Consider the following 24,044-nt stretch of genomic DNA (forward strand, 5'->3'; position numbering starts at 1 on the left):
CCCCCCCCCCCCTGAAGCAACCGCCAAAAAAGTTCCTTGAAAAAAAGTTTTAGAAAATAGAGTCCTAAATTTTGAATTAAAAAGTCCTTGAAATAAAAAGTCGCTAGAAATAAAATTTTATTATTTTGATATTTAATTTTCTTGGACTTTTTTTCTGGTTACCGTACGATTTTATGCAAAAAAAAGTCCACAGAGAAAAAGTCTTTTTACAGTGGAAAATGCATGGAAACAAAAGATTTTTACAACCATGAAAAAAAAAGTCCGAGGAATCTAAAACTCAGAATTTTATTTCCAATAAATAACATTTTGTCCTAGGACTTCAGAAAATTGGGACTTTTTTACCAAAGTTTTTATTTCCAATTTTTTTTTCAAACATTTTTTTTCCTGTGACTTTCTTAGGAGTACTCCGGTACTCCTACTTTCTATCTGTAAACTTTAGTTCTCCTTATTTCTATCTGTAAACTCCAGTTCTTAGCTTTCTATCTGTAAACTCTAGTTCTCCTACTTTCTCTGTAAACACTAGTTCTCCTACTTTCTATCTATAAACTCCAGATCTCCTACTTTCTATCTGTAAACTTCAGTTCTTCTTCTTTCTATATCTGTAAACTTTAGCTCTCCTACTTTCTATCTGTAAACTCCAGTTCTTCTACTTTCTATATCTGTAAACTTTAGCTCTCCTACTTTCTATCTGTAAAATTGACAATTATGTTAACGATCGTTAACACATTGTCAGTAAAATAATTTTTCAAAAACGATAGTTTTTTTAAAAGCGATTGTTTTTAAAAAACAATCGTGTAAAAAACGGTCACAAATCGATTTAAAAAAAATTCGTTTTCTAAATCGATCGTTATTCGTTTTCTGTATATTTTATATGTTCAAAACGAGCGGGTCGTTTTTAAAAATGATCGTTTTTTCCAAAAATGAAAATCTTTTTCTGAAAACGATTGAAAAACGAAACAAAAAACGATCGCTTGACGATCGTTTTCAAAAACGATAAACAACTCCAGTTCTAATCATCTTTTATTGGCACAGGTTATATATATTTTACTTATTTTAGATCGGCAAGAGATATTAAGAGAATTGAAGGCATTGCTCGCTCTCCTGTTTTCTCTCATCTATCAACCTCTCTAAATGGTTTAACATCAATCAGAGTATTTAACGCAGAAGACATGCTTAGGTTAGTCTTCTAGAAGAGATAAATGTTGTTAGGCAACTTTACGAATAACATGTCTTTCTTATGTTTTAGAAAAGAGTTTGATAGACTGCAAGATATTCACACTTCTGCCTGGTTTGCATTCATATCTGGGACCCGTTGGTTTGGTGTATGGTTGGATTGGATTGTAATCATCTACCTTGCTAGTGTTGTATTCAGCTTTCTTATATTAGGAGGAGGTAGCTACTCTAATATACCATAGTCATAGTGTGCGAGGAGGAACATAGGATGTTTCTTCAAGAGTGCTGCATATTTGATGTTTGTACATTAAAATTGGCCAGAGCCTAGAATCTTCTTCTAGCATATATAAGAAACCCGTCTAATTGTACACTTATCTTCTTCTAGCATATATAAGAAACCCGTCTAATTGTACACTTAAGCTGTTGAAGAATTTTCCAAAGAAACTCTATTAACCCTATCTAGGCTGGGCTATTTTTGTTTAATTTAGGCGGGGGAAGGGGGGTGTCGGGTCCCCCCTAATGATTTTGCCCTTAAGGTTGAGATAGGGGAGTGTGCTATATGTCCCTAGTCCATCGGTAAAAACCTGCTCATTAAAAAAAGGATTTTTAAAAAGTTCAAAAAGTACATCGGAAAAATGTTAAAAAATTTGTTGTGACACATTTTACTCACTCGGGTAAAATTAATAACGTTCATATTGCCAACTAGTTCAATAATTGAGCTGGATTAAAACAGTTGATGCAATTATTTATGTTCTTTGCAGATCTGGTTGGCGGAGATGTCGGATTAGCTATCTCTTCGTGTATTACTCTAACAGGAATGTTACAATGGGGAGTTCGGCAGTCAGCCGAGGTTGAAAATCTGATGACATCTGTAGAGAGAGTAATGGAGTATTCAAGATTAGAACAGGAAATATTGAGCACAGATCTATTTTTATTGCAAATCTTTGCCAGGTGAAAAGTAAAAGGCTGGGGTGATAAAATGCTACTGTTAAATTTGTTTAAATCGAACAAATAGATTAGAAAATTAATCATTATCATTTAGGGTTAAGTAATCATGTTGAGATGTCCCTAAGTAAATAAAGGGACATTTTTGTCATTTTCTTTTTTCTAGGACGCACTAAGAAAAGCCTAGTGTTGCGAATAAGATGACCTTTTAGGCCCCCTGAAAATTGCTAAGAAGAAATATGATATCTTTTAAAATTCTGCTTTTTCTGGATTTTCTAAAATACAGCTTAGTAATTAACTTTTCTTCAAAATTTACTGTACTCATTAAATAGGAGGCACCAGCTACAATAATGGAGACAAAACCCCCTAAAAGCTGGCCAAGTCGTGGAGTTATTGAGTTTAAAGATGTCAAATTAAGATATGCGGAAACAGAACCCCTGGTTCTAAAAGGATTAGACTTCAAAACCCATAACGCCGAAAAAATTGGTATTGTTGGAAGAACTGGAGCAGGAAAATCTAGCATAATTACTGCTCTTTTTCGTATGGCAGAGCCGACTGGTAGTATTTACATAGATGGAGTTGATGTGTTAAAGATCGGACTGAAAGATCTAAGATCAACAATATCTATAATTCCACAAGATCCTCTCCTGTTCACTGGAAGCTTGAGACGAAACCTGGATCCCTTTAACGAATTTTCAGACGACATGATCTGGAAGGTGTTGAAGGAAGTTAACATGTCTGAACCTGTCTCAGAACTAAAAAATGGTAAAATTTTGCGACATAAATATCACAAAAGAAAAGAATATAAAAATATATTGTTGAAAACTAAAATTGAAAAAAATATTAAAAATCTGTTTAAAAAACAGTGATGTTAATTAAATAGGAATTGAAACTGAGATGAGTGAAGGAGGAACTAATTTCTCCCTCGGTCAGCGCCAGCTGGTTTGTCTTGCGAGGGCTTCTCTCCGACACAACCGTATCCTAGTTTTAGATGAAGCCACAGCCAACGTGGATCCTAGAACAGACAAACTTATACAAGAACAGATCAGAACAAGGTATAGTACATTTGAGAAATAGATAATTTCAATAGTTTTTAATTAATTTTTCTAAATATCAAATAGATGATAAATCAACATATATTATTTTTCAAATTCATTGGAAACAGGACAATATAAAATTTTACATTACTTCTTTTACTTTTAGGGCATTTCGCGACCATCTTTAATTTCAATTGTGAACATGTTCTCTTTGTATACATGCATTGTAAATGAAAAACAAATAAAAAATTTCGGGGATTTTATAAAAAAATCGTGGATTTTCTAAATTTTCAAAAATCGAAATTTTTAGAAGCAAATTTTTGAATATTTGATCATCCATAAACCTTCCCTGGGTCATGCGAGGTCCCACAAAAAATTTGGGCCCGATCGGCTCAGCCGTTTTGGCGTTTATTGGATACCAACAAACAGACATGAAGACAGATTATAGAATGAAAGTGTGTAAAGAAAAGAATACAGCAATGTATCAACCCAGATATTCTGATTTTCGGGTTAAGGAGTTTTCAAGCATTTTATATGGTATTAAAAGATTTCACACAATTTTTAGTTAAATTGGATTGGCCCCTTCTTTTCTAAGTACATTTACAACTGTGCCATCAGGATAATAGCAAAGTAACAATTAAACGAACAAAAAAAGCTTTTAACAATGATTTGATAATGTTTTTTTTGACATTGTTCAAATATAACTTTGAAATAAAAAAAGTTTATAAAACTCATTAGATATAGTTTTAGAAAACACGAGTAAACAATTTTTTAACAGAGAACTTATTTAAAGGTTTCGAGAATGTACTGTTCTTACCATAGCTCACAGATTGAACACAATTATGGACTCAGATAGAATTCTCGTGCTGGGAGATGGAAAGGTACAAAAAAGTTTTTGTCATAAACTCTGATTTTTTAATCGCAATATCTTTGCAACACAATGTCTTGGACTTCAGATATTTCCAACTATAAATTCAGGTAAATCAAATAATATAATTTTGAAATATCAAAAGTTTAACACCATCAATTATCAAAGATATAAGGATGCGAAAATTTGAGTTTGTGGCAAAGACTCAATTCCTTCAGGTGGCAGTGTTAAAACATTTTCTGGAATTATTATTTTTACTCGGCAATTCGAAATTGATTAGTCATTCATAAAGAAGTTTAAAGTAAAATATTTCTTGTAAAGAATTAAAAAAAACACATTTTTTCAGCCCTCTGATCGAGGAAGTGAACCATAAAAAATGGTTCAATTTTGTTTTAGATTATCCAAAAATTCAAAGAAATATCCTTTTGCTTTTAAAAAAATAACATACAATTTTAAAAGTCTGATGGTGTAAACCTTTGATATTTCAAACTTAGATTTTTTCATCTAACAGAATTCATAGTTTGAAATATCTAAGGTCTACGGCATTGGGTTACAAAGATATAGAGATTAGAAAATAATAGTTTGTGACAAAGACTCAATTTCTTTATAAATAAATTTGTGATCTCAAATTTGTTTAGGTTGTGGAATTTGATACTCCGTATAATCTTCTTCGTAAGGAAGGCGGGGTTCTAGTAGAGTTAGCTGAACAGACGGGTGAAGAAAATTTAAGAAAATTAAAAGAAATTGCTGCGATATCGAACATGAAGGATTATAGCGACATAGGAGAAGATAATGTAACTGAAGTAGATCACAATACAAATTTGGACGAAGATGTAAGTTCTCCTGAACCATTGGAAGAATCTTGAATTCTCCAGGATCTTGATACAGTTTGAACCATGGGCTAGATAGAGGTGTATGGTAAAAACTGAAAAAATATAAACCTGTGTGATCATTAGATTTGACTAGTTAGGCATTGTGGTAGCAAAATAATCTAATTTTTTTAGGTAATAAATATTTTCATTTTGTGTTAGTATGTTACCATAATTTACCGCAGTATCATTATATTACAAATAATTTGTTTGTTGTCTATGCTTGGAACCAACAATAATAAGTCGACGCAATTCAAGAATAAATCTCTATATTTCTATGATTCACGTCTGAAGCGCATCTACTCATATAATTCAATATTGTCGTTTTCACACATTGTCCTGATTATAACATAAAGAAAATTATACAATTGCTTAATTTAAAAGAAACAATCACATTTTTTCAGAACTTAGTATCTCAAAAAATTCGATCTATTATGAACTGTTCAAACAATTTTTCTTGATATTTGCTTTTCAGGGTTACCCAGAAAGAATGAGACTTCAGAGACGATTGTCCGAAATTCTTACATTCCTTGCATGCTTAAACTGGAACGTCAAAATACAAATTGATTGCAGAACCCTAAAATCAAGCTCCAAATCGTCATATTTTAAGAAATGTGGGTCGTCTCTACAGTCCCATCTTTTTATGAGTAGCACTGTACCTAAAATTTTACCAAATAGAAGAGCAAATAGGAACGAACCACCGGTGCAGTTATAAGAGAGATCTTAAGAGATCTTAAGTTTTATACTGCTTGGTAAATATCATTAAACCAACTAGGTCATTTTAGTTGAACAAAATAAAGTAAGAGAGGCATCCAGTTTCATTTCACAGAAAATAACTTACAGGGTGTCCCAATAAACATGGCAAGACGAATTCGATATCGTCTTTGTTATGAATTAGCATTGTAATACCTAATTTCAAATTTTATTGGTACACCCTGAACTGTCTCATAAATAAGTATGATGAAAAGCTATGTGCAAATTTTACTGTTCTTATTGTTTCTGGTAGAGCAATCCGCGTAGAAACTAGAGGTGGGGGTTGACTTTCCCAATATCGTTAATTTTCACTGGCAATCTCATTTTTGACACTATCACCTTGAAATTATTTTACTTTTAATATATATGGCTATAATTGAAATTTTTTTGCCAAGGTTTTTTAATCAGTGTATAGGGTACAGAAGGGTAAAATGGCCGGTCGGTGTAAACATATTCTAGAAAAGCTGATAACTTGTTTATTATTTAAGAAAGATTTAAAAATTAAATATTTAAAAGCCATTGAAAAATACATTTTAAACATGTGTAACACGAAATTTTTTTTTCCATTTACGGACTTTTTTTGGACATTAAAACCTCTCCAGCATCTGAACCATTACAGTTTTCGTATTAATTTTTTGTTCTTCAATGAGCTGGCCTTGAAAAGTCGGGCTATGAACATTGAACATGCAATGCAACTTTATACCCTTATTCTTGACTATAGATCGAGCACTGCAAACTAACCAGGAGAAGAAAGTCAAATTCAATTGATATTGTTGGTTTGACTTTGTGACCTCGTTGCTCCTCTAGTTCTAATTTTACGCATGAGAAAAGTATATTTTTCTCTTTCCATATTAGCAATTCAAAACAATTTTATTCTACTCAATAGCTCTTCAATTAAAGAAAAAACAGATAAGATCTCAATCTGTCCATAATTCCATAATAAATATTCCCCCCCCCCTTTAAAGTAAAACCTCCGTTGCACCTCTGGTTTGTTGTGTTTAGTGTTGTGAACGTGGTGTCCAAGCAAATAATATTAATTAATTATTAATATTTTGGTGAGGTGAGGTGCTGAGGTTTAGTTTCATAAACTACTTCATGTAGAAAATACTTAACAACGAACAATATAGTATTGAGTTTAACCTTTAGAAGGGGGTACGGAACCCTGTAAATAAAGTTTAAATTTTTTACAATAGAGAGGGGGGGGGGACGATACCCCACTAAAACGTAGCAGAATTTTTACTCACACAAACTAACATTAGATGATTAAACATGTTAGTGACCAGATTCAATATATTCATTAGCTATAAATAATTTAATTTAAATATTCAAGGCTTTAAAAGTACTACGCGTTCCCTTTCCTGTATAAATTTTAGCTTTTAACTAGGGTTTCCAACGAAATAGATTATTCGCTTGCACGAAATTACGTGCACTTACGAAAAATAATTTTCAATTTGTGAAATTTCGTTGGATCACACGTAACTGACGAAACCTAAATTTCGCGAAATTTTGTAATAATTATGCTTAATTAGTAAAACATTGATTTTGTGAAATTACGCCGTAATTTCGCGTAATTTCTATAAGGTAATAATGTCCCAAAATTAAACTGTGGGTCAGCTGGGCATATTTCCTAACGAATGATAAAATTATTAAATTTATAAAATATAAATTTGGTGAATTTTCGTTCTGTTTAAAGAGTGAAAATGACGGACGGTGTGGATTGCATAGTTCTGGAATTTGACAAAAAAGATAAATGGTAAATTTTGAATTAGCGATAAGATAATAAAACATTGAAAATGAAAATAAATTTTTAATTCTTATTTCTTAAATAGACTATCGTCGTTATTTCCCCCTCTCTTAAAGGGACTGTTCACATATTTTAGGGGAGTTACTAATATTAATTATAGATATCTTTAATTTTTCTAAAATTAAATTAAAATTGTCTATTTTGAAAATATAACTTATTTTAAACATTTGACGGTTTGATACATTTTACCTACTTCCCAAGGAATCCCCATGATTTATTGAAGAGGACACAGCCTCCGAACCTCATTTTACCTATTTGCGGCAGTGCTGATTCCCATAGGGCTTCTAAACCTCCCTCAAACATTCTTCTGGGAATGATCTTTCGTCTAATTAAAGCAGGGACTACTTATATTATTTAAAGGGACTGTAAAGGCTAAAACCTGAAAATCTCAGGAGTAGATTGAGACCAATAAGAGGCCTTTCTGATGCTCCTGTCTCGAGAAATTGATATAAAACTGTGTAAAAATTAAACTAAAACGTATATATTTAAGATATAAGTTTGTACTGTATCACATGACCAGAACTCCCTCCAATGGCAATGCAGTATTCTGGCCACGTGATACAGACGAAGACATGTGACACTATTACTGCACTGCCATTGGTTAAAGGTCTGGTCACATGATCTGAACGTGTAAAAAATATTATCAATTTAAATAATAATAAGAGAAAACCTAAGTTTCTTAGGCTCCTCTGGGATATTGTCGTTTTTAGATTGGTTGCGTATTTGTTAAATATGATCTGTTTAATACTACGAATCTTATACAAAACCTTACATAAATATGTTTTGCTATAATTTTAACACAGTTTTATATCAATTTCTCTCGACAGAAACATCAAATAGAACTCTAATAAGTCTCAATCAACTCCGGAGATGCTCAGGTTTCAGCATATACTCCTTTTCATTTTTCCTTTACAGTCCCTTTAAGCACGGTAGTCCATCTATAGTATCCTTAACATTTTCATAATATTTCTTTTTCTTTTTTACAATCAAAAATTGTAGAGAAAATTTATAGATTTTTTTTCTCAGCAAATCTTGGAATGGCTGGCACTTTTTTATTATTAGCTGTTTCTAATAAGTAGATAAATAAAAAATACTTTTGTTGATGTTGCAGTTTTCAAATTTACTTTCTAGTTATTGAGATATTTTAAGAAAACAAAACTCTGTTATAACTGAATGATTTTATAACTATTGGTGCTTTTTTTTACAAGCGCTACAGATTTGAAATACATTTAGATCGAGAGACAATTACATTTTCTTTGACTGTAACAGATTCTTAGACCAATCAGAGCCTAGACTATAGGAAAATCTAACCAATCACAGATGAAAATTAATACAAAAGGAAACAGAAACGCAATATCAAACAATATCAAACAATATCTACAGAATGTTCCTTTTTCAATCCCGAACTTTAATTGTAAAAAAAATATTATGAGAATGTTCTGTATACCGTGCTTAAATAATCGAATTAGTCCTGTTTTTTAAGTAGAATTAGTCCTGTTTTTTAAGTAGAATTAGTCCTGTTTTAAGTAGAAAGTTAAGATTGTTAACGGAAGATTATTACCGGAAGACTGTTGGGGGAGGTTCGGAAGCATTATGGAGACGTGCACTGCCGAAAATAGGTAAAATGAAGTTAGGAAGCTGTGCTGATGGAGTTGCCTTTCCTCCTTCTTGCAATGATCATCTGTGAAAAGTAAGACAAATACCTATGAATAGCTAATAGGCTATTAAGTTTACCCACAAATTACCCAAATAAGTGAACGATCCCTTTAAAGATAATACTTATTGCCTGATTTAGTTCCCTTTAAACCACTGTCATACAAATGTATTATTTTTTAATGTGTTTCTCTATATATAAACTTTAATTGTGTCCGATTTATGCAATTTCTACTGCAGGACATCTCATGGAGAATTAAACAAAATCAAACACTATTCAAATTAAGCAACGACGTTTTTGATCAGAGAAAGGTTTAAGGGTAACATTTGAATCTGACATGCCCCTTGTTAAATGCTGAATGATGACGTGAACGTGGATCAATATCGTGGTGGCTAATGGTCATACCATGCAGCGATTACTTTGATTTAGGTTTCAATCCGGGAATTTAAATTTGCGCGCCCACACATTGCATTGTGAAGGAAATGAATGTTTTCCACAAATTCAGATTTTCTGACCCCTTTATCCTTGCAACCCAATGTCGTAGATCTTAGATATTTCAAACTACGAATTCAGTTGGATCAAGTAATCTAAGTTTGAAATATCAAAGGCTTATATCATCAAATTGCAAAGATATAGGGATGAGAAAACTTCAGTTTGTGGCAAAAACTCAATTTCTTTGTAAATCTAGTTTTCAAGATTAACAATACTCATAAAAGTTGTGTGGACTCTTCCCTGGTTTCCTATCAAAACATCTCAACTTTTTTTTGCCATAAGATAATATCAACATATGCATTTAAAGAAATTCATTTAAACAATCTTATGTGCATTTGATGAAGCAGTTTGAAAATCAACTTATGAAGTAAAATGGGATTATGCTGCTGCACAATAGATATTCTTTGTATAACTTGAGTTGTCTTTTCATTCCACAGGTTTTGCAGTACACTTAGCAATGTAAATTTACTTTGTAACAGGATTTCAATTTTTTTCCCGGGTCAATTTGGTTTCGTAAAGACCTTTCACGATACCTTTTCTAAGGCATGTTTAGAATGATAAACTATTCACCACTTTTGGAAACTATGAGCGGAATCTTTTTCAAAAAAATCAACCTACAAGGCTACAATATGCTACAAGAGCTGAACCAGTTTACAGTACGATTAATCCATATAAAGCAGATCCAAGAAAATTGTCCCGTTTTTTAAGCATGTCACACACATAGCTCTGTGTACTGTATATCCATTTAGGGCTGGATTTATTCTTAATTCGGTTAAGAAAGATTTCACCTTAACATCCAAACCTTTTTTAATAGTTTATCATTCTCCATGGCTCCAGGAAAGCTTCCATAATGCCTTTTCGGAACAAAATTGATTCGAAAAAATTTGAAACTCTACTTTATACTCTGTTTAAGGTATAATGCCGGCGATACTGTAACTGGTAATGTTCAGGGAAGGATTATGTTGGGAATTATAAATTATTATTGTAAACAGTAAACGGGTATACTACTACTACAACTACTACAGACGCGTACTTGCAAGTTAGAAGTTCCATTTAATAGAGTTGAATATCAAATTCTCAATGGGATCCTGAAAAGCTTTGCCTAATTAAGATTGAGTGAGATATCCATGATTTTTCGCTTTGAATTTTTTTTTCAATTGTGGTTATCCTATTAAAGTGACTCGCAGACGCAGTTGTGGAGAACTATACACTTACCAAGTTAGAAAAACAGCGATATCTTACTCCTTGTTGATTCTGACGAGGGAGGGAAGGCACACCACACCGCTTTTTTCGTCCGACCACAAATAACGTTACAAACTCACCATTTATCTTCCGAATATACCGTGTTTCGTCTAGAATTGTTTACATTATTTTTTTAAGCACTTTAATTTGTTATATTCGAATTTTAAACCACATCATGTCGTTTGTAATGGTTTAAAATATCTTGTCCTGTTTTTTTTTAAATAACATCTAATGAAGGTACAGTAGGCATAAAACAGTTCATTGAATTTTTTGTTTCACAATCCTTCAAACAAATCAAACCAATTTTTTTTCTTTTTCACACAAAATGCATTTTAAACAAAATCAGAACATGACGTTGTCTAAATTTGAAAAAAAGTGTTATAAAGCTTAAAAAATACAGAAGCAACGCCCGGACGAAATAAAGGTGTGATCGGAAGAAATAATGTCAATTTTTGACGTCATTTGTGTCGCGGACGTAAAAAGATTTGGTTATGCCTTCCCTTGCTCTTTAAACAGTTGTCAATGTCTCAAGTGCTCAATTCGATCAATAATTAAGAAACACAAAATGGAAATAATTAATTTTTAGATTAATCAGACAAAGCCTTTTAGGATACGGTTGTGATTGGATACACCTCTCTTCACATAGAGCTCTAGTTTAAATAACGAAGCAGTCCAATTGATTGGTGCTTTTCAAAAATCATGCCTTTTTAATTTGTAAATACCTTTAAACCCTTTGAATCCTATGACATGAGTATTGAAAGCCTTTAACTTTTAAATAACCCTTGAATCTTAATATTACCTTTATATACCCTTGAGACCTTTAGACCTTTAGACCCTATACTTTTAAAACAGATAACCCTGTAAACCTTAAAACAGATAACCCTGTAAACCTTAAACAGATAACCCTGTAAACCTTAAACAGATAACCCTATACTTTTAAAACAGATAACCCTGTAAACCTTAAAACAGATAACCCTGTAAACCTTAAAACAGATAACCCTGTAAACCTTAAAACAGATAACCCTGTAAACCTTAAAACTTTTTATAAAACCGTTAAATCTCCTATATAGCCTAAAAAACTTACGAAATACTTAAAAAAAATTATTACAAACTTTGTAATACCTTTAAATCCCCTATATCACCTTTTAAACACCTATCCTACAGCATTTTTAACCCCTACAACCTTAAATTCCCCCTATCTCAAACCTAAAAATACCTTTTACCCGTTTTTATATATAAAACATTCAAGACCCTGTTGTACTTTAAAAACCCTTTGTATACTTCAAAACCCTTTATATAGCTTAAAACATATACGGGTACGTGGGAAAGGATGAGACTGGAACAACGACTTAAAAATGTTTAAATAGGACTACCCCAAGTTTAAATCAAGTCTTCTACCTTGAAGCTGGTCTTAAATTCCTTATTTGTTTATTTCACAAAAAAAAGTTTATAGTTGCTTGCAGGGAGTTATGAATATAAGGAAATATACAGTATGAATCCTGTACAGTCGTCTCTGAAGTGTCTCATCCTTTGTGGGTGACACTGTATTTAAATAACCTTGTAAACTCCTATAAACCCTGTGAATCCCCTGTAAACCCCTGTAAACCCCTATAAACCCTATAAACCCCCTTGTAAACTTCTATAAATCCTGTGAACCCCTTGTAAACCCCTGTAAACCCCTATAAACCATGTAAACCCCCTTGTAAACTCCTTTAAACCATGTGAACCCCCTGGAAACCCATATAAACCCTTTGAACCCCCTGTAAACCCCTGTAAACCCCTGTAAACCCTGTGAACTCCCTGTAAACCTCTATAAAGCCTGTGAACCCCCTGTAAACCCCTATATACCCTGTGAACCCCCTGTAAACCCTTGTAAACCCTATGAACCCCTGTAAACCGTATAAACCCTGTAAACCCCCTGTAAACCCTGTAAATCCCTATATATCCTTTAAAAGGTGATATGCCTGGAGACTACGAAGTTCAACCAGCTTGTTCTTTGTCTCTGTGGGAAGGTAGGCTACACAAAACTAATTTTTTTATTTTAGAAAGTGCTGAAGATCGACCAACTGTGTTTTTTTGGGAAGGAACTTGTGATGTTAAATAAAACATTTCCATTTGAATCTAGTGTTTCTAATCGTTTCGGTTCGTTTTTTTAAAAACTTTTAGTAAAACTTGGAAAATTTCTAAACTTTTTTAAAACAAGTTTTCTCTTGGTAAACTTTAAGTGTTGTACCCTAAAAGAGACAAATGAAAAAAGATCTAAAAACGATCTTTAGAGGAACACGTTCGGTTTGGGATCATGCAACTAATTTTTGCTTTCTTTGTTTCAATGCCAGTTATCAAACAGGGTCTTGCTTTGATCTGCCAAATAGTAATAGCTGTGGTCGAGACAATTTTAAGAATAAATATTCTGTAAGTTTAAGTTTTGAAATTTTTCATCGTTTATCAAAAGCTAACTTTCTAAGTCAAGGTCAACTTGGCCTACAGAACATCCAGAACTAGCGCTGATGATTAAAATTGGCCGAGTGGGATATTATTTTAATTAATTTTCCCAAGGGGACAGTTTAGTAATTTAACATCATTGGTCTGAAATGTTGGTCAAAAGATGGTGACAGTGTGAACTAATTACCTACAGGGTGTCCCGTATCATATTTGAATCATTTTTAAAAATTGAATAAGGCTGACATAAAATTTTCTTGCAAATAATGCAAGGTTTTTCCATTATTATGTGTTCATTTGGGCTTTAAAGCTTGGAGATAATCTAATATGATATTGGACGCTCTGTACATAGTACCTAATTAATGTACGTAGAGAATCTTTCCATTATTATAAGACAATGACGTCTTTTAGTTCGAACTATTGTCTAGATAAATACTATTTTCTTGTAAGAATTGTAAGTTTTGAAAAGGTAAAATTGAAAAATCAATTTAAAAGAATGAAAAAATAACGCCCGCTCACTCCATTTAGAAGGGAGCTTTTCAAATATCATACATGGAGATCTTTTAAATTATACCAGAAAATCTCTTTTCATCTCAAATTTTAATAAAAAATCAGATAATTTGATTTATTTCTAGTTGAAGATAACCTGGATAGAGTCCAGTGCATCTGGGAATAACGTTCTGAGTGATACAATTCCCTACCTTTACCAGCAAATTGTTATCAGAGAGGTATATTCAATTTAGAAAATATAAACTGGTGATATCTTCTTTTTTATTTTTTTCATCTGAATAATAAAACTCTTCGCGCATGTATTTTATATATATGTTTGCTATGCTGGCCAATATGCTAGAATAAATTGGCTGAACTTTTTTGAGGAAACCCAGGGGCATTTTTGAATTTTTTAAAATTTCACTGGCAACGCCAGCATTTCAGCTAAAATATAGTTTTAAACGGCTGGAGTAACTATAAGTAATAATATAAACCTGGATACTCTATCTATTAATTGTCATTTTTATTATTGTTATAATTATTTAACAATTTTATTATTATTAGTCTTATAGTATTTTCTTATTTTTTAAATCATTGTGGAGCATTTTGATGTACAGTTTGTTGTATTAGAAATGCAATCCATCCCCCGTGCAAAACAGTGTCAAAAGCTACTTTTTAGGCAATTAGCCGGGATAAGATGTCTCAGTGGATTTTCCCTGGCAAATGGACTTATCCATTCTCCTTCGAGCTGGATCCACATCTTCCACATTCACTTGATGATGCTAAGTATGGATCGATGCACTATCAGGTACAGGGTTAACCACAGGATCCACATTCCACATCTTCCACATTTACTTGATCATGCCAAGTATGGATCGATGCAATATCAGGTACAGGGTTAACCACAAAGGATGAGACTTCTGAGCCTAAACCTTATGACAGCGCATCGTTATGAAAGCCAGTTTTGTAATGGGGTTAGGCAATTTTGTGGATATCAATATTTTTGTTATTTAATATTATTTTATTTAGTTTCTTAATATTCTCCAGATTTTTATCGAATCTCTTAGATCAAAATCTACACAACTGTCAAGACCCCAAAAAGGAAACTCGACGATACTTAGAGATGCCTGTACGGAGTTTGGGCGGGGAAAATATAACGCTAATAATATAACAACCAAATTTAACGATCAAAAATATAACTGATAAAATTTTACCCGATTCTAACCCTTTTCGACCAAAAATATAACCATTTTCGACCAAAAATATTACCATTTTCGACCAAAAATATAACTTTTTTCGACCAAAAATATAACTATTGTCGACCAAAACTATAATCATTTTTGACTAAAAATATGACCATTGCTTTAACCAAAAATATAACTATTTTGACCAAAAATATAACTATTTTTAGCCAAAAATATAACTGTTTTTTAGCCAAAAATATAGCTATTTTTGCCAAAAAATATAGCGTTTTTTTAACCGAAAACACAAACATTTGCGACCAAAAATATAACTATTTTTGACTAAAAATATAACAGGCAAAAACATAACAGACCAAAAATATAACCATATTCTAGCAAAAATAGGATTTTTTGCCTGTCTATGTATGCAAAGACTTTACAAAGATGCTTGTTGCATCCTCTGCACGTTTTCTTTTTCATACTCTGTTTTAGGTATCTTATACTGTTGCCCACTCTTGTTAACTAAAGTGTCCCCCCCCCCTTTTCAAGAGAGAGGAACGTACTCCGGGAGTTGGGTACTTGACACTGATTCTTCGTAAATTGCGAAGTTCTTTAGAACATTTTCTGTTTATTAATCGAACAGTTTATGGCTTTATTTTATAGAATTCAGAAGAATCACGTTTATTTTTCAATGAAAATTTATTTTCATCATTAGAAAAGTTCTCCGTGGTTAAATTTCAAGTTAAAAAATGTTTCCACTTTTAGTTAAAAACAGTTATACTTTAAGTTAAAAAACGTTTATATTTTTGAATTAAAAGTAGTTTTATTTTTGGTTTGAAAATGGTTTTATTTTGGGCTAAAAAGTGGTTGTATTTTTACTTAAAAATGGTTATATTTTTGGCTAAGAAAAGTTTATATTTTTAGATAAAAACTGGATATATCTTTGGTTGACAAAAAAAAAATTTATATTTTAGATAAAAACGGTTATATTTCTTTAAAAATATGCTATATTTTCGGTAAAGAAAATGGTTAAATTTTGGTTTAAAAAACTGGTTACATAAAAGGCCAGTTATATTTTTAGTTGGTTCAATTTTTGGTGGTTCCATTTTAATTAGTTAAATATTCGGTCAAAACATGGTTATATTTTTGGTGGTTATATAATTAGAGTTAAATTTCCCCGCCCATTGGAGTTGACACTGTCGGCTTTCTAATATTCATGTACCTGCAAGTGTAAAGTTGTTCTTCTCTTTGATATTTCATTTAGTAAGCTTTAAAAGGATGTATGCAAGGCAGAAGACTTCCTAAACGGAAATGAATCATTTACAATAAATTTTGTTAAAATTGTTTAATGATAGCTAATGAATTTTACAGGGATGTGTAAAGCTATATATGCCAGGAGCTCGGGAATCTGATTCTTTGGAGGAAGGATTCTTTGTCAGGTAAGCAGCTGATAGGTCAGATAAACAGCTGACACGTCAGTTTAACAGCTGACAGATCAGAAAAACAGCTGGCAAGCCAGTTTAACAGCTAACTGGTCAAGTAAACAGCTGATAGTTCAGATAAAAAGCTGACAGATCAGATAAACAGCTGACAAGCCAGGTTAACAGCTAACCGGTCAAGGAAACAGCTGATAGGTCAGATAAAAAGCTGACAAGTCAGATAAAAAGGCTGACAAGCCAGGTAAACAGCTAAATGGCCAAGTAAACAGCTGATAGGTCAGATGTGCAACTGCTAGTTTAGTTATCAGCTGGCAGGTCAAGTATACAGCTTACAGGTTTCAGTAAACAGCTGATATGTCAGGTATACAAATGATAGGTCGGTAAAAAAAGCTAACAGCCCAGGTAAACAACTTCAAGGCTAGGAAAACAGCTGAAAAGTCAGTTAAAAAGCTGAAAGGTCAGGTAAACAGCTAACAGGTAGGGATGGGCAAAGCCATATTCTTTTTTGTTAAACCTTAGGTCTAATTAAATGATACTTGGTGGAGTTTGAAATGTTCATTCACAAAAACTTGTTACGGAATATATGGGAGCGTTAGGACTGTGGAGTTAGTTTCTGTAGGAGAGATTTAGGGAGCTTCTCAACTGCTCGTATTGATGAATCTTCAGAACACAGAGCTGTCTGGAGCAGAACTGTAGAAGGCTGCTTCTGTAGGGAGCTGCTTGAAGCTGGTGTAGATGAATCTTTAAAGCTGTCTGGAGCTGAACTGTTGAAGGCTGCTGCTGTAGGAGAGCAGCTAGAAGCTCATTAAAATAGAATCAGGGATTTGGATATCTGATTTTAGAGTATCAATAAAATTCCCTTTTTGCTGGTACAGAGTTGATTTGTGAACTCTGGAGCTGAGCAAGGGACGGCTGCAACTGATGACATCCTCTTTCCAAGATTTCAACGTTAGATTTAAGGCGTATGTCTTAACCTTGAGCCGAAACGTAAAAATACACAGTGTTCACAGGACGTTCACAAAAAATACAAACCTATAAATAAATTTTAACTATTCATAAAAGCACAAATATCAATTCTTAAAGAATCTGTTACATTCGTTTGTGAATTTTACAAAAAAGGAGTTTTAGTTTATGTAAACACCAAACAGAGTTCCCATATACAGAGACAATTGATTCCAACCATGATATAAGATTCTTTGTTAAAAATACGTACTTTGAACTCCGTTACATTTTACAGAAACTGTTATTGTTTTTAGACTTTTAAAAGGTTTTATGACAATATGAGAAGGTTCCAACATTTTAAGACCTTATTATGTAGAAGTTTGCTTTTATCAAGCATGCAAATGTGTTACCCATAGAATAAAATAAAAAACGATCGTTTTGGGGGTTTTAAACGAAAGTTTTTGGTTTGTTTTCGCCTTATATTTTCACCTAGTATAACAAATTTTCATGTTTGATAAAATAAAACCTCTACTAAATACATTTTTTAATCGTTGGACCCTTCTCAGATTGCCGAAAACTTTTCAAAAGTCTAAAAATATTAAAAGTTTCTGTAAAACAAATCTAGCTGTTGCCCATCGCTACTATAGGGCCAGGTCAAAAGCTGACAGGTCAGGTAAATAACGAACAGAACAGGTATACAGCTGACAGGTCAGGTAAGCAGGTGACAAGTCAGATATACAGCTGACAGGTTAGGTAAGCAGGTGACAGGTCAGATATACAGCTGACAGGTCAGATATACAGCTGACAGGTCAGATATACAGATGACTGGTCAGATATACAGCTGACAGGTCAGATATACAGCTGACAGGTCAGATATACAGCTGACTGGTCAGATATACAGCTGACTGATCAGATATACAGCTGACAGGTCAGATATACAGCTGAAAGGTCAGATATACAGCTGACAGGTCAGATATACAGCTGACAGGTCAGATATATAGCTGACAGGGTCAGATATACAGCTGACAGGTTAGATATACAGCTGACAGTTCAGATATACAGCTGACAGGTCAGATATACAGCTGACAGGTCAGACATACAGCTGGCTGGTCATGGGCAAATAACTAGCTGGTCAGGTAAACAGTTTACAGCTGTCAGGTAAACAGTTTACAGCTGTCAGGTAAACAGTTTACAGCTGTCAGGTAAACAGTTTACAGCTGTCAGGTAAACAGTTGACAAGTCAGGTGAACAACTAACAGGTTAGGTAAACAGCAAATAGGTTAGAGAAAAACATTAAATAGTTTAGAGAAACAGCTGAGAGGTTAGAAAAACAGCTGAAAGGTTAGAAAAACAGCTGACAAATCGTTTATACAGCTGACAGGTCAGGTATCCAACTGTCAGGTCAGGAAAACAGCTCTGTAGATCAGAAAAATAAAAGATGAAAGATATTTAATATTTTATTAACAAAATCTCTAAAAGAAAATACATTTATCCAGAGCTAATGATGATGAACACTCCCAGCAAGCAAATGAAGACAACCTTCCCAAGGAAAATTACATTCCATTTCTTTTAATAAAAATAACCGAACAATTAAGCCACAAACGTTAACTTTCTTACATCCCAACATCTTAACAACCTGATGATATCAACCTTCCATATTTCAAACTATAACTGTAGCAAAAAGTGGGCAAAAATGATATTCTTTAAAATTGCAGAACGTTGTACATTGCTAATGATTTAATATTGAAAACTTGTATAATGACATTATTCATTAAAACTGTGTTTCAATGGAATATTTAATATGATTAGCTCGAATCATGCGACATAATTGAATTACGTGATAAATCATTTTTCTCTAATCTTGTAAAATACATAATACGATGGTTTTAATCATATGATATAGATAACATCGTAGGAATTGAATTACGTCAATTTCTGTTAACTTTGTAACATAAGCTATTTGAATAAAGTTAGTTAATTGAGACTCGGCTTTTGATTACGTTATCAGAAGCATGGTAAGCTTGGAACAAAGCTTTGGTTCTTGTTAAAAATACGAGCGGAGATCTTTGCTAGTTGATTTAGAATTGAATCAAATATAGCTTGAAAGATAGCATTGGTTCTCGTTGAAATTGATCTTGGTAACGAGTAGACCTGGATAGATACAGGGTGTCCCACGAAACATGACAGTATGCAGGACGACTTGAACGTCGTCTTGATTTTTGATATAATTTGCTGCGTTTATTTGTCAACCTAATTTTAGAAGTAAATTTCTAGAGATAATAATCACAAATTTCCCTTGTCCTGCCATTTCCAAAATGTGGTCTGCCTTTTTTGTGCTTTCAATATTGCCGGAGATATGAAGAATTTCGTTCAGATTTCGACAATTTTGCTTTTATTTAACAAAATTGAAATCTGAACCAAACTCTTTATATCCCCGGTAATATTGAAAGCACAAAAAACGCAGACCACTTTTTGGAAATGCCAGGGCTAGGAGAATTATGTGATAATTGTTTCAAGAATCATACATGTTAAAGTAGATAGAAGACTAAATGTCAAAAATAAATTCAAATACCAAAGACGACTTTCAAGTCGTCTTGCTATTGTCATGTTTCGTGGGACACCCTGTACGTCTTGAGTAAATTTTTATGGAGTAGGTATTTGCTAAAAAACTACTTAACCAATACCAGTGCATAATTAGACAAATTAATGTGAGATACCGTACCACAAAAAATCTGACGCTTTGACATTTATTGGATACAAACAAACGAACAAACTAAAAAGATCCAATGAGCCAAAAATAGTAAATTGGAATATTAACAATGTTAGGAGAATGTGGAGTATGGAAAAATCAAGAAGATCTTCAGCAAGGTAAAAAATAAATTCCACTCATTCCAAATCCCAAATTTCATTTTTCATGCAGTGAAACCCTTAATAACGAATACATCGGAAGAATTTATCAAATGTCGTCTTGACAATTTTTCAATTAGTTTTATACTATATTACGTAAATTTCAGTATTTGCGAAAATAAATGAATAGCCATGAATATGAGGGAACAGTTTTAAAGAGTTCCATATAATCATTTAATTAAAAAACTAAATATCTGCAACATTCCATTATCAGAAAGTTCAGAATACGACATTTGATGAATTCTTTCGATGTATTCGTTGTTGAGGGTTTCACTGTATAAATATATATTCATGGTGAGTAAAAAAAAAATCGGGATTATCCATGTTTGGGTTTTAGTCATTAACCAAATAAAATGTGATAAAAAATTCATTATTCTTTTGTAAAGATAAAATTTTTGATAAATTGTTAGGAAAATGTTTATAATTATGGTTATAATTTGATAAAATTTACTGTAAATTTCCACTCTAAATTTTTGCGGATTTTTTGTAAAATCTCATTTAATTTTTAATAAATGAAAGTTAAAAAAACAAATAAACATTTAAACAAGAATTTTGAAAAAGTTAAATTTTTCAAAAAAATTGGTTTCGCGGATTTTCTTTCCAATGTTCTAAAAATATTTTAGATTTTTTTATCACGTTTTATATGTTTTATCCCTAAAATCCAAAAAAAACTAAAATTTAGAATAGAATAGAAAACATGTATAATCCCGATTTTTTACTCCCCCTGTATATAAATATATATTTATATATATAGTTTCAAATTCAGACTCTTTTACTGCCTTGTACTGCAGGTTTAACTAGATAATAGATAATACTTTAATGACTTGAAACACGATAAAAAAAAGTCAGATTCAAGCATGTCCAAAATGGTTTTGTAAATAGATGTAAATTGTGGGGCAAAGGAATATCTGCCAAAGGCCTAAAATTTAAGATGATGAAAATCTGTAAAGTCTCATCCTTTGTTGGTAACCTATAGTACACCTAGCGATGGGCATTAGCCAATTTCGGAAACTTTTATTTTTTTTTAATCTTTGCCACAATTTCCAATTTTTCAATCCCTATATTTTTAAACCCAATGTCGTAGACCTTAGCTAATAGATAATTCATGTTAGATAAAATTATCTATAGTTTGAAATATCAAAAGTATACACCATGAGGTTGCAAAGATATAGAGAATACGAAATTTGAATTTGTGGCAAAGGCTGAATCCCTTTGAATATTAAATAACTATTTCTAATATTTTGTCTGAAGCCGAAGAACCTGGAGGTTGTTGTCAAACTAAAGAGGAATATTTACAAGCCAGGGCAGACTATAAGGTACAGTACACTACAAGGTGTCCTAATAAACATGGGAATTGAGTGATGATTTTGAATTCGTCTTTTTAAATGATTTTTGATTTAGCATAGTAATACCTACTGCAAAAGCAGAATTTTGGTTTGGTAGCGTTGAGAACTTGTTTGTTCATGTTTTGAGTGCATTCTGTACAAAGAGAATAGAATATATATTAGAGGGGAATTTACTAGAAAGAAGTGTAAAACGGCCATTTTGTTGTACTGTTTCCATACTGCAGGTGTACTTTACAAATTTATGCTATATAACCTTTTGGGCCCTGGAATATCATTTTATAGAAAATCTAAAATTAATATTAAAAGAAAACCAAATTATGAAATAGGCTGGTTTCATAACTGACCAATGATCATTTCACATAGACTCTATGCCTTTTACTTTACAAACGATGATTTTCCGCTATAACTATAAATCAAATGATGTTTTTTATTCACCTAATTCATTATAAAGTTTATTTAACAGCTTTAAAAAATTCGAAATTGAAATGGATAGTCTAGGGAACATAATGTATTAATGTACTCTACTGCATATAATTTGTGAACATTTACATGATTTGTACACTTTGAACTCCCTTTCAGGCTGAAAGGGACTGAAAAAATTCATACCGAGAGATTCTCTAAATTCCCCTCTAATATATATTCTATTTTCTTTGATTCTGTAGTACTTAGTAAAATGAGAAATTCCGGTGCCCTGCACTGCACAGAGGGAGGAAGGCCGCCTCAACAAGCTATCGTCCGGGAGAGGGGGAATCAATATCAAGTGTCGTACACCCAGTCTAAAAGTTGCCAATACAGCATGTACTGTAGTGTCCAATCTTGACCATGAAGTGAAAGTCGACCCAGAATTTTTATGTAAAATGTATCTTGGCAACATCATACTGCTTTCATTGTGAATGTCGAGCTTACTCTGTATTGATTTGTATTAATCTCTTGTACTTTTTTTTCACGACAAAAATTTATTTATATTATAATTTACGCAAAAGGCATCAAAATATTGATACTGTAACATATTTTGTTTAGTCCAGTAGTTGAAGCATTCCTTGAAACAGGAGCTAGCAGTGCTTATATTGATACTGTAAACATACTGTGTTTAGTCCAATAGTTGAAGTATTCCTTGAAACAGGAGCTAGCAGTGCTTCTGTTGATACTGTAACAAATTTTGGTTAGTCCAGTAGTTGAAGTATTCCTTGAAACAGGAGCTAGCAGTGCTTCTGTTGATACTGTAACAAATTTTGGTTAGTCCAGTAGTTGAAGTATTCCTTGAAACAGGAGCTAGCAGTGCTTATATTGATACTGTAACAAATTTTGGTTAGTCCAGTAGTTGAAGTATTCCTTGAAACAGGAGCTAGCAGTGCTTATATTGATACTGTAACATACTGTGTTTAGACCAGTAGTTGAAGTATTCCTTGAAAGGGGAGCAAGTGCTTCTATTGATACTGTAACCTGCTGTTTAGTCCAAGAGGCAGTATTTACTGTTAATATAGGTAAATACACTGAAAATTTCAAAATATAAACAATCGCTTATTTGGCAGTGAAGGTTAGATGGCTGCCAAACTTGTCTCAAATCTGAGACGCGGCTCAAATTCTTTAAATTCGGCCTCGTGACTGTAAAATCAAGCATTTGCTACCAATGCTATTATAAAGGTGTACCTCATGTAATATTATCTAGATCAAGATGACGAGGCGAAGAACAAGGAGGTGATGGTCTGGGGTTATGCTGAGCAGAAGCAGGCTATCAAGGCAGGAGAGCTGATTACCTTCAAGGATTTGAGGGTTAAGATTGACGAGAATATCCAACTTACTGGATATCCAGGTTTAATAATTATATAATTTTAAAAAATCTATTTTCAAAATCAAACCTCGTGAATGGATTGTCCAGTAGAATTTTAAAGATTAAAATTACGCTCTTGCTGAACAATGAAATTATTATGAATCCTAAGATATTTGTCTACAATACTACTGCACGCTCAGATCAACTACAATGTCTAGGTAGTCACTCCCTTTAATGGCACTTCTGAAGATGTACATAGGTGTGGCATGCATGATACATATTACCATAGATAATATAAATTTAGTAAGATCTGTGATTTCAGGAACAGATAATATAGATATCGGATACTTTATACATGCAGTTGCTAAAACTCCGAAGGTAATTACTGCTTGCTAAAGCTTTTCTAAATTTATTTTGTTTTTTCTTTAAAGTGTTGAATTCTGATAGTTTTATTCATTGTCTGTACAAAAGCATATTAATGCACAAGTCACTTTCACAAAGAACCAACAATAAGAAATAATAAAGGAATTTAGTCTTTGCAACAAATTCTTATTTTCTATTCCCTATATCTTTGCAACCCAAATGTCGCTGACCTTAGATTTTTCAAACTATGAATTCTGTCGGATCAAATAATCTAAGTTTACACTATCAGCTTGCAAAGATATAGGCAACGAGATTAGAATATATATTAGA

At 32.6% G+C, this 24,044-nt stretch overlaps 2 protein-coding genes across 2 annotated transcripts in view; both read left to right on the top strand.

The window, feature by feature from the left end:
- LOC111703918 (multidrug resistance-associated protein 4) overlaps positions 1–5,053 on the top strand; it is a 32,239-nt gene extending 27,186 nt beyond the window's left edge. Inside the window, exons 22-28 of the mRNA XM_023476005.1 lie at positions 1,058–1,177; positions 1,247–1,392; positions 1,935–2,080; positions 2,451–2,883; positions 3,002–3,173; positions 3,949–4,036; positions 4,662–5,053. Coding sequence (XP_023331773.1) covers positions 1,058–1,177; positions 1,247–1,392; positions 1,935–2,080; positions 2,451–2,883; positions 3,002–3,173; positions 3,949–4,036; positions 4,662–4,889 — 1,333 coding nt within the window. The 3' untranslated portion in view covers positions 4,890–5,053. The remainder of the gene's footprint in view (positions 1–1,057; positions 1,178–1,246; positions 1,393–1,934; positions 2,081–2,450; positions 2,884–3,001; positions 3,174–3,948; positions 4,037–4,661) is intronic.
- A 2,289-nt stretch (positions 5,054–7,342) lies between these two features.
- On the top strand, positions 7,343–23,729 carry LOC111703919 (uncharacterized; the record flags this gene model as incomplete). Its single annotated transcript, XM_023476006.1, has 12 exons — positions 7,343–7,398; positions 10,509–10,545; positions 12,793–12,849; positions 13,912–14,004; positions 14,445–14,573; positions 16,318–16,385; positions 18,824–18,875; positions 20,154–20,195; positions 21,486–21,550; positions 22,967–23,064; positions 23,250–23,393; positions 23,674–23,729. Coding segments are annotated over exons 1-12 (894 nt in total), but the record flags the coding sequence as incomplete, so codon positions are not given.
- Between the last annotated feature and the right edge of the window lie 315 nt (positions 23,730–24,044).

The sequence above is a fragment of the Eurytemora carolleeae genome, unplaced genomic scaffold (assembly GCF_000591075.1).
Source record: "Eurytemora carolleeae unplaced genomic scaffold, Eaff_2.0 scaffold528, whole genome shotgun sequence".
Taxonomy (NCBI): Eukaryota; Metazoa; Arthropoda; class Copepoda; order Calanoida; family Temoridae; genus Eurytemora; species Eurytemora carolleeae.